The sequence below is a fragment of the Terrapene carolina genome, unplaced genomic scaffold (assembly GCF_002925995.2).
Source record: "Terrapene carolina triunguis isolate 2854851 unplaced genomic scaffold, T_m_triunguis-2.0 Scaffold139, whole genome shotgun sequence".
NCBI lineage: Eukaryota > Metazoa > Chordata > Testudines > Emydidae > Terrapene > Terrapene triunguis.
Window position 1 is genome coordinate 178,745 of NW_020664490.1, and position 14,897 is coordinate 193,641.

The 14,897-nt window shown below is 38.8% G+C and overlaps 1 protein-coding gene across 1 annotated transcript in view; it reads right to left on the reverse strand.

Annotated features, from left to right (window-relative positions):
* Positions 1 to 915: 915 nt before the first annotated feature.
* LOC113406796 (calcium uptake protein 2, mitochondrial-like) overlaps positions 916 to 14,897 on the reverse strand; it is a 254,715-nt gene continuing 240,733 nt past the window's right edge. Inside the window, exons 8-12 of the mRNA XM_026653524.1 lie at positions 14,546 to 14,643; positions 6,412 to 6,583; positions 6,015 to 6,123; positions 2,680 to 2,837; positions 916 to 1,561 (exon numbers count right to left, since the gene is read on the reverse strand). Of these exons, the coding sequence (XP_026509309.1) occupies positions 1,457 to 1,561; positions 2,680 to 2,837; positions 6,015 to 6,123; positions 6,412 to 6,583; positions 14,546 to 14,643 (642 nt within the window). The 3' untranslated portion in view covers positions 916 to 1,456. The remainder of the gene's footprint in view (positions 1,562 to 2,679; positions 2,838 to 6,014; positions 6,124 to 6,411; positions 6,584 to 14,545; positions 14,644 to 14,897) is intronic.

The following is a 14,897-nucleotide window of genomic DNA, read 5'->3' on the forward strand; positions in this document are numbered from 1 at the left end:
GATCTCATATTAGGGGTCCTTGGTGTTCTCCATCTCAGGGTGGTCCTGTTAGCTAACTCCTCTGTAAGGCCCAGGGAAGGAAAGGAGCTTCCAAGCTAATGCAGGGAAGAGAAAACTATCTAGAGACTGGTGGACAGTCATGTTTAAAACGAGGGCAGGTATTTGCTCACAGCCTGCCTTTTCTGAGACATGCTCACAAGACAGGCTGGGAAGTGTTAGTACAACAAAGGCAGCCATTTTGGAAGGCTAAACTTTCTACTCTGGTTGGGACAAGCTAGGAAATGGGGTGAGAAGCCTGGAGCCTTTATAAACAGGACTAGTTTCCAGCCTTCAGTGGATTGGGCAGGAAGGCTAATCTTGTCTCAGAGCCAAAGGAAACATCCGAAAATATATTACACATACACATTAACCTGTTCCTTCTGTCACTATTTAAGGGCTTGTATCTCATTATATGTTGTTTGTATTCTGGGGTAATAAATACTTTACTTTTTATTTATCTCTGTACTTATATGACGCTGCCTTGGTAACCTTGGGCTCCTGAGATAATGTAGGCTCACTATGACACCTTTGTTCAGATTAAAAAAAACAGTTAAAAATAATTGTAGGACAAAGATGGACAAAGGGAGTGTTCGGTTTGTTAAACACTGAACCACCAAGTTATGACTAAAGCAAGATGATTAAGACGACTGCAAGCAATACTGAGTACAATCATAAAAAATGACAAAGGCCTTTACTTCAATTTTCTAATTTATTCTGTTTGTTGAGGAGGTCTTAAGGAGCCTATTCACTTTCACAAAGAGTTTACAATTTTCAAAGCCTCTGTAAACAGTCTTAAATTTCCAGTTTTGATTGAGATATGTTAATCCTATTACCAAGACAGCAAACAAAAGTACATTCATATGGATTACAGGCAGTTCATAATAGTGATGACACACAAAACAATACAGTCAAGCTTTCCTTTTTGATACCAAAATCTTGCATCTCTTAGGGATTGTGCAGGTAGTCTGTGCCTTTGTAACCCCCAATCCCTAGAAAGGAAAAGTGGTAGGTACATTTTGGGTTGGACTATATTGCTGTATTACTGGTCTTCCATTCTCAGGTTATAAATGCTATTTCTACAGCACACTGAGCAAGTGACCAGTACTAAAACTCAGGTATCCCACATGCTAGAGAGCAGGGCCAGTCCCCACAGAAGAATTCTGCTGATGTCCATTTTTGTAAACTTTAGCATTTCCTGGAATGAGTATACTTTTGTATGGAAGCTAGATGTCATAACAGTTCCACAGGCAAACCTGATTACACTGATAAATACTGTAAAATTATTGTATCAGAAATTGGATTCATTAAATATTTAAGTTGCATAAAAATTTACACATGATTTAGCCAGCATATAAACAAAAATACATGAAAACCCCAAACTCTGACATTTATAGTAATAAAAGAACAAGTAACTTATTTAGAAAGGGCTTTTCCCAGTTTGCTTCCAGACTTCTTTTGCTCCTTTAATGCTTTCTCTTTTCACACATTTCCAGTATCCTTGTACCCCTTGCTGTTGTGGTACCTGTTATCAACAATAACAACAAAGTTACATAGTTTTGTTCCATCTTTACATATAAAATACCTTCCCCATATTATGGCTGTTCAACACACAAAAGCATAGCAGCACCATAATGCTACCCTTCCACAGTTTGTATGGATAATACCGAGTATCAGAATTAGCACAACATTACATCCACACCAGCCAATCAGCATTCAGGATTCCTCAATATCCTGAAATCCTCTTATTTTGCTGCACAGCCTGTGTTTCTCAGACAGGTGGACAACTAATCTTGATTGGCTGGTGAAGGTCTTTTTTCTCCTGGTGGAAAATTTCATTATAATTAGTATTAGGCCCAAACTGCAGTTCCAGTCTGGATTCAAACTTTTCCATTGATCAGGGAGTTCAGATCTGGCATACTGGTTCATGTTTAGCTTTAACTTTAACAGTTAAATAAAATATAAATATATTTATATATATATAGAAAGAATTAAAATAAATGCTGAACAAGTTTACATTCCCCCAAATAAAACAAAAATATCATTGAGAGGCCAGTTTACCAAATATCTGCTCTTCCTCACATTATGGATGTTAGAAATTCCCAGTTTCTCTTATATACCACCAATGAGCTAATACTTATTCTATAAGAGATACTCTAATTAGAATGATAAATTCAGATTATAGACTCTAATAAGAGAAATCAATTTGCTGCATAAAATGCCGATGTATCCCAGGATGTTAACCTGGGGGGAGTGATACGAAAGGGGAAGCATACTCAGCATGACTGGTGTGCAGATACACTTATTGCAAACTCAGTGGGAGTTTCTTCTCTGAGATGCCTGCTTCAGAGAGTTCCTCAGTTCATGTCAGAAAGATATTCTCAGGATCTCCATATCCTTCAGAAGCATCTGAATGTTTAGGAGCAATGTGCATGCAAGGTAATAGGGTAGTTTTTCTTCAGTAATTATTAGTAGTAGGAATCATCAGTTTTTAATGTTTTTTCTCTGTCAACTAGTTTTGCCTTCACTTCTACAAATGTTAACACAGTAGAATTAAAAATTCCCAATGTTAATATTTTTTGTGTAATTTAAAGGCTGTTAAATACTTTCATTGCAGATTTTAGACAACTCTAGTTTTGTTACCCTTAAGCCTCGATACATCCTGTTCTTTAATACTCCCAGAAACTCTCCATGGCTGAGGCAATTATCTCCATCTAAATCAAAGATCTTGAAGACTGTGTCCAAAACATTGTCTGAGAGCTCCTGTCCTGTTGCCACTTTCACAGCTCTCTTGAACTCAGCTAGTAAAAACAGAATGTTAATGTTAATTACACAATGTGTAATAACACATTACAGAGACATGAAGAAAAACTAAACATACATAAATAGTGGGATTCTGTACCAATTTATGATGTCTTCTGGGTATCCTAACCTATGGTATTTGGGATGTGTGAACTAGTAAATTATATTAGAAGACCTCAAACCACATGCTCTTGAGCTTGCTTTGTATTTCAATGCAATCTTTGCTGCTTGTATTATGAGTTTTTAAAATAAATGATTTCTTCTGAAGCAACAAGAACAAATGGTAATCATTAATATTTGCTGAAAATAGCTGCACATTAAAAGAATTAACTACTTTTGGCTTACACCTGTGTATGTAGATTGCAAGGACTTAACCCACAAAGGTCTTATAAAAATACTAACATTTTATTTGGAATCAGTCTAATGCTAAATAATTCCATATTAAAATCTTTGTCTATAAGGCATTTTTTTCAAAGACACACTTCACTTCAATTGACAACCCCCTCAGCTATTTTTTTTAACAGCCAGTAACTATCAGCCACTAAAAAGTGCGTTTACAGCACACAGGTTTATAGGCTTTTTGGTTGGTTTTTGAAGGAGGCTTTAGGAACTGGTCTGCCCTTTCTTGAATGAGTGGAAGAGAGGAAGGTTTAATGGAATTCATGGAAGAAGCAGCCACTATACCATTCTGGGCCTCCATTTTCCCCTCTCTCTTTTGCCATCCTCTTTTCACATTTTTATTGTTATTTATGTGTATTGTGGTACTGCCTAGAGATCCCGGCCAGGGCCCAGGGTCCTGCTGTGCTTCAGGCTGTATACACATGTAATAAAAAAAGCAGATCCTGCCCCAAAGAACTTATAGTCTTAGCACATAAGAAACAACACACAGCTACAAAAAATATCTGGGGGTGGGGGAGGAAGTGAGGAGGAATGTGGAGGACTGGATAACACAGAAATGATTATGCTTAATACAATAAGCAGCAATCACAGCACACAAACTGCCTAGCCTAGGCCAAACGTTTATAGGCATCATGGACGAGAGGTGTTTTAAGGAGGGATTTGGAGAAGAATAATGAAGAAATAGTAGTTTTATGTATTTTTATGGGGTGCTCCTTCCATTTATAGCACACTGCTCCTACTAGGAGGTCCACATACTAAAACTGAGCCCCATCTTCACAAATGAATGCTGTTGGTAACCCAAGATAAATCCAGCTAGTTCTAAAGCACACTAGAGGAAGGGCTACTCATGACTTAATTCTCAGTGACACAAACTAGTTGGTTTAAGCAGTAACTTAAGTTCAGCCACTAAGGGTTTGTCAACACAAACAGTTAGTTTAGGGCAAGCTGGGGTGTTAATCTACCCTGTACTAGCATGCCGCTGAGTAACTGTCTGTGTGCACCCTGCTGAGGTGAATTAACAGTTCATTAATGCACTTTGATTACTCCTATTTCAAAGAGGACTGAATCAAAGCACCTTAACAAACTGCTAATGCACATCAGCAGAGTCCACACAGTCAGTCCATGGCAGGCTAGCACAGATGAATAGTGAAATTTTTAATAAGAAATGGGATAATCGACCAGGAATAAAAAAGTATCCTGCAGGATAAATGACCGAAATTCAACCTTTAGGGACATATTGGTAGATAATGTTTGTGTCTGTGTGTGTTTACATCAGGGCTGGATTAAGGCAGGGGCTTTAGGGGCTGCAACCCAGGGCCCCGGCTCTAGGGGGACCCCACAAAAATAAATCACAGGCAGATATCTCCAACTCTGGGCCGCTAAAAGTCCCGCAGTGCAGCGGGGCAGTCAGGCAGGCTGCCTGCATGCTCTGGCCCCACGCTGCCTGGCTGGAGCTTGCACCTCGCACCCTCTCCTCCACCCCAACCCCTGGCCCAGATGAGAATCCCCCTCCTGCACTCAAACTCCCTCCCAGACCCCGCACCCCCCCTATTCCAGGAAAAAGACTTGTATACAGGGGCCCCAAAAATCTAATAGCCCCAGGCCCACAGGAGAGTTAATTCGGCTCTGGTTTACATATATATTGTCAGAGGTTAACAATGTAATTGAACAGTTTGTGTCTATGCTGTATTCTGTTAATTCAGAGATCAAAAGGAGATCTTACCATTTAAATGAACTATAAATATAGTGATATCACTGTATTGATTTCTCTTTGAAGTATATAGCAAATCACCTGCAAATGGTGGAAAACAGGCAACTGCCTTATGTTAATCTGGTGATGCTTAGGAAATAAGTCTACTTCAGAGTCTGGATGATTGCCTATTGTTCACCTAAGGACTCCAAGCTGTCAAGAGAAGGCCAGGAACTGTATTAAAAAAACCTTTGGGTCCTGATCCTTTTTATCTCAGATCTGCTTGATGCTTTATGCAGGGGAAGCTTAAGTCCTAAGACTGAGATCTCCTGTCCCACCTGGATCACCCTGGATATGAACACTGGACTGAATCTACGGACTAATTCTAAGAACTCTTGTAACTCCAAAGCTCACCATTTCTACTACGAAACTGATCTCAGAACTGTACTCATGTCTGTATGTATACTGATCTTTTAACCAATACTCACTCTTTTCTTTTTAATAAATTTTAATTAAGTTAATAAGAATTGGCTGTAGCGTGTATTTGGGTAAGATCTGGAATATTCATTAACTTGGGAGGTTATGTGTCCGATCCTTTGGGATTGGCAGAACTTTCATATTTAACTTGGCTGTCTCGGAGGGAGCCCAAAGGCTGAGTTACTTTTAAGGGAACTTTGTTTTGGCTTCTGGGTAACCAATAAGATATAGAAGCTGTTTTGTGCTATCTTGGCAAATCTAAGTATTGGAATATCCACCAGCTTTGGGGATTGTCTGCCCCATTCTTTGCACTTTGCCCTGAGTAACCCCAGTGTGCTCCCCGCCCCGCCCCACAACCCCGGTCACAGATACACTAAGGTATCACTAAATAAGTTCAAACTCTTGTGGGTGATTCTGTGTATACTGTATTACAACACACATCAGAATTTAGAAATCCGAACAACTTGTGGTTATAAATGCTACTATTCTTTGTGCAAGTTAAATTAATTTGTAATACAATTTTAATACTATAATTGTTGGAGTCGACAATGCTAATGTTTGAGATAACTTATTCACACAATCTTTATGCAGTATACTTTCTACTACTTACCCAATTTAACAGGACGATTAGCTACAGTAAACATTTGCATGGCAATAGAAAAGTCTTCTAAGCGATTTGTAAACTGGCAAAATGTCTTGAATTCATCCAAGCTGATATTCTAGAGTACCAAATAATTCAAATTAGGTTTGTTAGATAATAAATCCAGAAACAAGTAGGTCTATTTCCTTAGAGTTCTAGTATTTAGATATTACTGTGGTTATCACCTTTAATATTTCTATTTTCTAGTTATTGAACGATCATCATGTTTATGGATAGCAAAATTAAATCTGAAAGGTTTCAAGAACTCCTCTATTTGAAAATAACCACATTTTTGGTATATACTTATCTAATTAGAAACTTGCACTTGAACTTAAAAAAACAAAAATAATATATTCTATGTACCAACCTCTCCTGCTTGGATTCTCTCTTTCACATTTTGCCAGTAAATTTCATTGTTTTCCTCATCAGTGAAATACAATAACCATTCTGCAAAGTCCTCTTTTCTCATGAAGTTCAGACCCCTTGAAAACTGTATGAATTCCATTTCTTGCACCTCTGTTTGTAAATTTTCCATAAATCTAAATGTAAAGAAATACAGTGAAATACATAAAATAACCACAAGTTAGTACTATTAATACTAAACTAGTTACTCAACTCAGTAGAAGAAATAGTAACATTTTAAAATCTGTAACTACCCACCTATAAATATTACAATCATGTTAACTGTTTAATATGTCAAAGATACAGTTTTACCTGTGCATGTAAATGTTTCAATGCTGGGTTTCAGTAATTATACCACTAGGGTGCTCTCTAAGTCTATGTACATTCATGGATGTTGCAGTCAGTGTTACACTAGTGAACAACAATTACCCAGAGAAGAGAATATGCAGCAAAGTGTGTATGCATATACAAAGATTATGTGATGGCCAGCCAGTAACAAGATAATTTAATGCAAAGGGATTGACCTGGTAAATATAGGTTATGGACTAATATGTGGTTTATGCAATTTAAAGTTAAAAATTGAGGAATGAGAGAATTGGACAATGGCTAAAGATATTATACCCTAACAGTCAAGCCACAAGATTCCTGATCATGAAAAGGTGATAGAAAAAAGAATCTTAAAACCATCAATACAGGGCAGCACAGAGGAATGGTAATTAAAGGCCTCAGAGGTTATGAGAGGCTTGGTAAATCAGGTAAATATTTATTAGAAAATGGATTAAGAGGGAATATGATTGGCATGAAAACAGTGCTGAAAGTTACAGAAAATATGATGTCACAGTTATTTGGGAAGGTGACAAGACAAAAAACAAGAGCACAATCTGATGTAGGAAGGCATAAACATTAAGGGATTTAGGAGATTATTTCCCCCATAAAAGATCCATGAAACAGGCTACAATTGGCAGCAATAGAAACTACAACTGTAAATATAAATGTGGCTTTGAGTTTCCTTATTCTGGACGATATAATCACAGGAGGGGGCGTGGGGGAGGGTTCATTTCTGGCCTTAAAATCTAGGAATCTGGGGAGCTGTCACACACTTAACAGAATTTCCAAATATCTTTTCTTTCCTAGTTTGTTAATTGTCATTTTATTTCTGTTGCCCACATCCCTAAGTAGTTACATTTTTATTGGAAATATAAGATAAAAGGGCACTTATTCCCAACAATTTGTCTCTCCCTGTGCTTTCTTCTCAATGTCCACAGGTTCTAACAAGAACTTGGTTTTATTGAGTTGCAATAACTATAGAGAGGCTGAAATAAAGTACATTTATACTAGGACAAAGTAATTACTTGGAGAATAGAGTAGCAAGGAAAGTGACTGTGCAGCAAATACTGGTAGAGGCTCCTTTGCTTATCAGTGTTTGCATGGCCTCATTGTATTTGAATTCTTTCTTGAATCTAAGGCATTTTAGTCAGTAGAGCTATCTTTAGTTCTTTAATGAGATCACTTGGACAATTAGCAGCTTGGAGCTCTGTGTTGTCTGTAGGGGGATATGTCAAGATTGCCTTTGCAACATAAGCTCTCTCTTGTATTTTCTTCCACATAATTAGTGCTGCATAAGCAAGAGGGTGCATGAATAATGCTTCATTGCTCAGGACATGCCGGTGAAAGAAAGACAGACATTGGAATGGATTTTAAGCAGTAGGCTACAACTTCATCAACTCAACACTGGGTGGGGTGGTATATACTCAGCCCATCTCACATATCATTTAACTGGCTCCAGTGTGGAGTTAGAGGTCTCCCACCATATAAGCAATAACCTGGGGTAGACCCCAGGACTCAGCTCATTCTGAGTCCTCTAGCTCTCCCACCCTTGAGGGGGAATAGAGAGTATTCATCAAGTGGGGACCTCAGTCTGCGAAGACTTCAGGTCTCCCTTCTCCCCAGAGGCACAAGATTCACCAGCAAAAATCCTGGGTCTCATTTATCTCTGGGAGCTGGCCCTTTTAGCTCTTATCTGCACTAGATACAGGCTGCAAGTTGTGACAAACTACACATTCCTATAATAGCTTTTAAAATTAGACCTCCAAATCCTATTCCTCTTTACTTCAGCTGTGCTTCCACAATTTGCTGTGAGGAGGGCAAAACATCCACCAGACCTCTATCAATTTTGCCCAACGGGAAAAAATTCTTTTCTTATCCCAAAACACAGGCAACCAGTCAGGTCCACAGTATCCTGGAAATACAGCTTGTTATCTACAACTAAAGAGAGAAGGGCAGGGTAGACAAAGAGGCAAGGGGCTCCTGAAGCCCAGGGAAAAGTTTAAATTGTTGGGGGAGCACAGGGGCCAATCAGCTCCCACTCTACCCTCAGCCAGCCAACAGGACGCCGTAAATCTGAGGAGAAGGGGGAGCCTGCCATTTTCAGGCATGTGCTCCCCTCCTTCTCGCAGTGGCAGCATCCCTTCTGACCCACGGAGCTGGAGATGTGGTTGTGATACTTGGGTGTACAAATTTACTTTAATTGCAAGCTGAATTGGTTAAAAGAGAGTAAAGGTCTATGAATTGTTACAATAATTTGTTATATAAAACTTTCTCTCAGGCATGGGCTCTCTCCCCTCCACCTCCCTTTGAGGACAGAGCATTCTTCCTGCAGCGGGGCCAACCATTCTCCCCCCCCTCCCCCAAAATGGGGTGGATTATCTATTTAGATGTAAGGAATTCAGTAAGTATTGCATTTCAAGCTAGTAGGTTTACTCTTGACGTGCTGGAGTGGGAAGATTTCATGCAGTACGAAATATTTCTCAGAGCAGCAGCTGAACAATGCAATTTAAAATTCAGATGTGATATTTCCCCATATTTTGAGTTACCAGTGTATGACTCATCACATCAGGGCATTTCTATTACCAGATGTGAGAGCTAAAAATCATTTATTTTTTAGTAACACTTTTTGAGAAGTATCTAGCTAGGAAGGAAATCTTGGTAGCTTGATCACATTTATATGACTAAGACACTTGATTGTGGGTGTTTTTCTATGTACCTGCTAGGTCTCTGGTTGCATTTGTTCAAAATAATGATTCACAGCTAGAGAGAGTTAAGATCCCCTAAACAGTGCTTAGTTTTGAGAAAACATTAGGAAGGGACAAAATAAACTTTAGGGGTGAAATCCTAGCTCCACTGAAATCAATGGGAGCTTTGCCATTGACTTCAGTAGGGCCAGGATTTCACCATAGGAATAGAGGGCAAGATTCTGACCTCAGATACTCAGTGTAAATCCAGATTAATCCACTGCAGTCAAGGAAATTTCTGTTACAGTGGTGTAAAAGTAATCAGAATCAAGGGCAGAGTTTAAAAAATGTATAAGAGAAATCAATAATTTACAAGAGCGAAGGAGGCAGGGAGAAGACAGTACTTTATTTCACCTAGCTTGTTATCCATATTCTTCAAAATGCACATGTTTAAGACCAACAGCCAAATTTGTTATTAATTATTTGAGATATGGTAGCATCCAGAATCCCCAGTCAGGACTGGGACCCATTTTGCAAGGTACTTGTCACCCCCATAGAAAGATAAGAGTGCCTAAAAATCCTTGGTAACTCACTTTTAAATGGAAGTGAAAGTAAAGTGAAACTAGGGGAACCTCAGGGCTTCAGGGATTCACCCACCAACCTGGGATTTTGAAATACAATGCTAGCTTTGCACTTTCCTTATGGTAAACAAAATAGCAAAATTAAACACAAAGGAAAAATTAGGGAAAGTTTTCCTTCCTATAATTTTGCTTCTGTACTTCAGAATGTTTGTACAACACCGACATTCTAAGGCAGCACTGTCTAGCAGTTACAAGACTCCTATCTAGGAATGAAGTCTCATCTCCTGAAAAAGGACCAACTGATACAAAGGCTGCTGCCTGCTTAACCTAGCAACAAAGGTTGCCATGGACACATCACCTTGGTGTTCCACTCTACACTGACTCCCCATAGAACACCGAGTCCAGTTCAGGAATTGCTAACATTCAAAGACCTCTCTGCTTTATGGGACTGTTCTGAGCTACCAGTGAGATCACCTCTCCCTTTGCAACCTTGACCATCCACAACAGCTGAGTTCTACCAGAATCATGAAACTATCAATGAATAAAGGGAGTCTCACGAGGGCTGGACACAGAATTTTCACTTTTTCACAGGAGCTGGACCTACACTATTGAACTCTCTCCTACTGCAGGTAAGAATGATCATGGAGCTAACCAGTTTCAGAGCTAAATGTAAAACCCACTTCTTTGATTTAGCTTTTCCTCAACAAGTTCTCAGTACAACCACAGCCACTCACTCACAAACAATTCCCTAGAAATAAATCAAGCCATTCCTCCTACTGGTTGAGAAGGAAGAGAGATACATTGTTATAGTTTTCTCTATTATTAAATACTTTGAAGGTGCTCTGGTTCTACCATGAGGAGGCCATATAAGTACCTAGATAGACAGGGTCAGACCTGAGTTCTATTCCCATTTCTGTCACTAACTCACTGTCACACTCTGGACAATTATTGTGTAGCCTTTCCGTGTTTTGGTTTTCTTACTTGTAAAAGAAGGATAATACCTCTGCCTATAAAAAGCACTTTGAAATCCTCAGAGGAAAATTCTGAACAAGTGTAAACTACTCTCTTGATATAAGTACTATGATTAGCCTTTTTTGCAACTGCATCACACTGTAGACTCGTATTCAATTTGTGATCTACTATAACACCCAGATCCTTTTCTGCAGTACAGGCGGTATTACCCAGCCAGTTATGCCCCATTTTGTAGTTGTGCAATTGATTTTTCTTTTCTAGTACTTTACACTTATCTTTATTGAATTTCATCTTGTTGATTTCAGACCAATTCTCCAATTTGTCAAGGTCATTTTGAATTCTAATCCTGGCCTCCAAAGTGCTACAACCCCTCCCAGATTGATGTCATCCACACATTTTATAAGCATGCTCTCCACTCCTTTATCCAAGTCATTTAATGAAAATACTGAAGGGTACTGGATCCAGGACCCTGCCTGTAAACAGGGTGAAATTTTATGAAGAAAGTACAGTAGAAACCTGTTTATTGAGCTTCCATTATCCAGCTCTGTGTATACTCGAACTGGATAGCAGGGCTCGGGCTGACACTCCCGGGGTGGACAGTCCGAGCCCCGCCCATTCTCCGGATTATCTTATTTTTTGATTATCCAATCTGGCCATGGTCCCAATTAGATCAGATAAACAGGATTCCACCATATTCCCCCTTTTATTTTTGAGAAATCTAAAGCACACGGATTATTTTATATATAACTGGTGTGACAGGTTTGAATGTGTCTTAATCAAATCTAATCATTCCTACTTTTTCTAGGTGCTGCACTGATCAGTGAAAAGACTTTCTAGCAACAACTTGGAAAATGATAAAAGCATTTACCATCATTATTTTTTCCTTTTGACAATGATCTATGTCTGTATAGCTCATCAGTCATGTCTTGTAAAAACAGCATGGCACTTTGATCAAACAGCTAACAATAGCTTCCCGTGTGAGGTAAAATGTTGTGAGAGGCCATCAGATAGAAATCACATTTTCCTTGAACAATAGGAACTCAGAAATGATGTGCTTGATTTACTTGCAAATAAAATCATGTGAAAAGTGATATCTCCACACAGGTTAAAAAGACACTGATCCTTTTATTCATCTTTCTGTGTGTTAAACAAACTTCACTGTCATGTGGCAACGTAAATGGAGTGTATATGCAGTGATAAAGAGGCACATTCCACCTCTATGAAAAATAACTGCCACTGTTGAAAAATTACCTGCATTAAACCTTACACTTATCCCACAAAGCTTAAGAGCAAGATGTGGGAGTTTGATTTTGATTACAGGCCTCTATTTGTGTGGTAGGCAAAGGTCTTTAACCTACATTTTCTGAATGTACTAGGTACATAGTTTTATCAATGTCATTCCTCATTGGGTCAATGCAGGATTTTATCTAAAACATGAGGCATTCCAGTTTATACTATATATGCAAACACAACCTTTTCATGGTGCTCTCTGTCCTTTGTTTCGTTAAGAGGGCCTACTGTATTTATAAAGAAGGTAGCTGCAGACATGCTAAACTTATTTTACTCATTTAGCGTTCTATTGAGTCAAGAGCTTCAAAAGAGAGAAGTTTGTTTATTTATTTGAAGACGGGTATGTGTCTCAGTCAGTGGAGTAGAAACACTTTATAGTGTTAGGAGAAATGCCACTCTCCCCTTTTTTGTTCTCGCTTTTCCTAAACCTCAACTGATTGCAACATCTTTTACTAAGTTCAGGGCTGACTGACTCCATTGCAGCTGGACATAAATCAGACTATCCATTTTATGCTGCTACTTTTTTAGCAGTTTATGAACTGCCTATTAGCTTTGAAGAAAATGGAACATTAGTGAAAATAATCTTGTCCCCTTTTAGGTGTGAAAGCACATAAGTTGTTGTGACGTAAAAACTTGGTGCTCAACAGTATACCTGCAAATGTGGTTTCAGCAATTAGTATCAAATCAGGACATTTATATTCCACAGTAATAGAGGTTTTAACTGGTTATTTCTTTAAAACTCAGAAGTGCTGGGGATTGCTGTTACACACAAGAAGCTATGTTGATGTTTTAAGCTCTGATTATTTCTTCCAGTCACACATGCTGCTGGTCTGTCAAGTTGAGAGGGAACAAGGCAAGAGATTCTGCATTAAGATCTACACCTCTACCTTGATATAACACTGTCCTCAGGAGCCAAAAAATCTTACCGCGTTATAGGTGAAACCGTGTTATATCGAACTTGCTTTGATCCACCGGAGTGCGAAGCCCCCCCCCCGCCGAGCACTGCTTTACCGCGTTATATCCGAATTCGTGTTATATCGGGTCGCGTTATATTGGGGTAGAGGTGTACTTGAGCATCTTTCTGACATCACAACATGACTATGATGTTTCAGCCCATATTGGGTATCTGTAGTGGTCACAGGTGAAGTTACAAGGCTGAGAGATGAGTCCATTACATTTTGTTGGCATTACCAGATCAAATTATGGAGGCTCTTCACTTGACAGCCCACGTGAGGAGTCTCCCCATTCCCCATACAAAGAAAGGACTGTTTTGGCCTTGTAACATTTGCTATGACCAGTATGTCAGTCATCACAGATTAGGGGGTGCACACACATACATACACACACAATTAGTAACAATGGCACATCATAGCAATAAGTAATGGAGTCTCTAGTTAAATAATTACAATCCTTATTTTGTGCTAGTGCTTTATAAATAGAATGATTGACTTATATTATTCTTACAGCTTTTTTCATTAATTTCTGGCTTTCAGTGTAAGAATGGTAAAGAGATTCTTTGTGACATAAGAGAATAAAATATTTTGCACATTGAAAGATATGAAGCCACACATTTCAGAGAGTAATGTTTCACAATATTCCATTGCAGTTTCAAATGGATATGGTGTTCTTCGCTTCCTGTCCTAAAATTGTATACTGTGCTGAATCACTGTTCGGCAGCTGCATAGTTCCACTGCAAGAACATTTCAATTGGTGACATGATTCCTGTATATGTAAAGTTTGTAAAGCTCCGTCTAATTCTTTGGGATAAAACATACTATTTAAATGTACTATTTAAATTATTCTGGAGAGTAGGGAGAGCAACTGTGGCAGTGGAAGGCAAAATTTCTCAGGGCTTGTCTACAAAGCGCCAGCAAAGTGCACTGGAGGGGGGTGATTTGGAAAGTACTGGATCATCTTATGCTCTAACTGCCTCACGTAGATCCTGCTGGTGTGCTCTAAAAGGTACCTAGTTTGTGTTAACATAGCCATTGAAACAGAATGCAAACTAGGTACCTTTTAGATCGTGTCTACAAGGTCTACACAGGGCAATTAGAGTGCAGCTTGTTAGTGTACTTTACAAATCATGCTTTGCTGCACTGCATAGAAAAGCCCTCATTTTTCTTCAGATTGATGTGCATTGGCTGATATGAGTTTGACCAAACAGGAACAAACTCATCACTACTCAAACATGGAACTTATAAGAATGACTACTATCAATGAATGACAACTAGTATTTGTACACTACCTGCAAAACTCAGAATAGCGAAGCTTCTCCTTTCCTGCTCTTCCAAAGAAGTGCACCAGCAATGTTGTATTAACAGCGGAGTCTTCCAATTCTGGTTCCTACAAACAAAAAATAAACTTATATAATTAATTACTAACAATTCAACACAAAATTGGTAATGCATATTTGAACTGGAGTTTCCCAGAAGTCACTTGTAATTTAGTTATTGTTCTTGCAGACAATATTTAGAGACTTCCAAAGCAAAGCTGAATGGTTCTCTGCCAAGCTGAACTCTGACCTCTGTGTTCAATGTTCTGCTCCTGATATCAAGTATAGTAGCTAAACGCTGATCATCCAGCAAACACAATTTTCC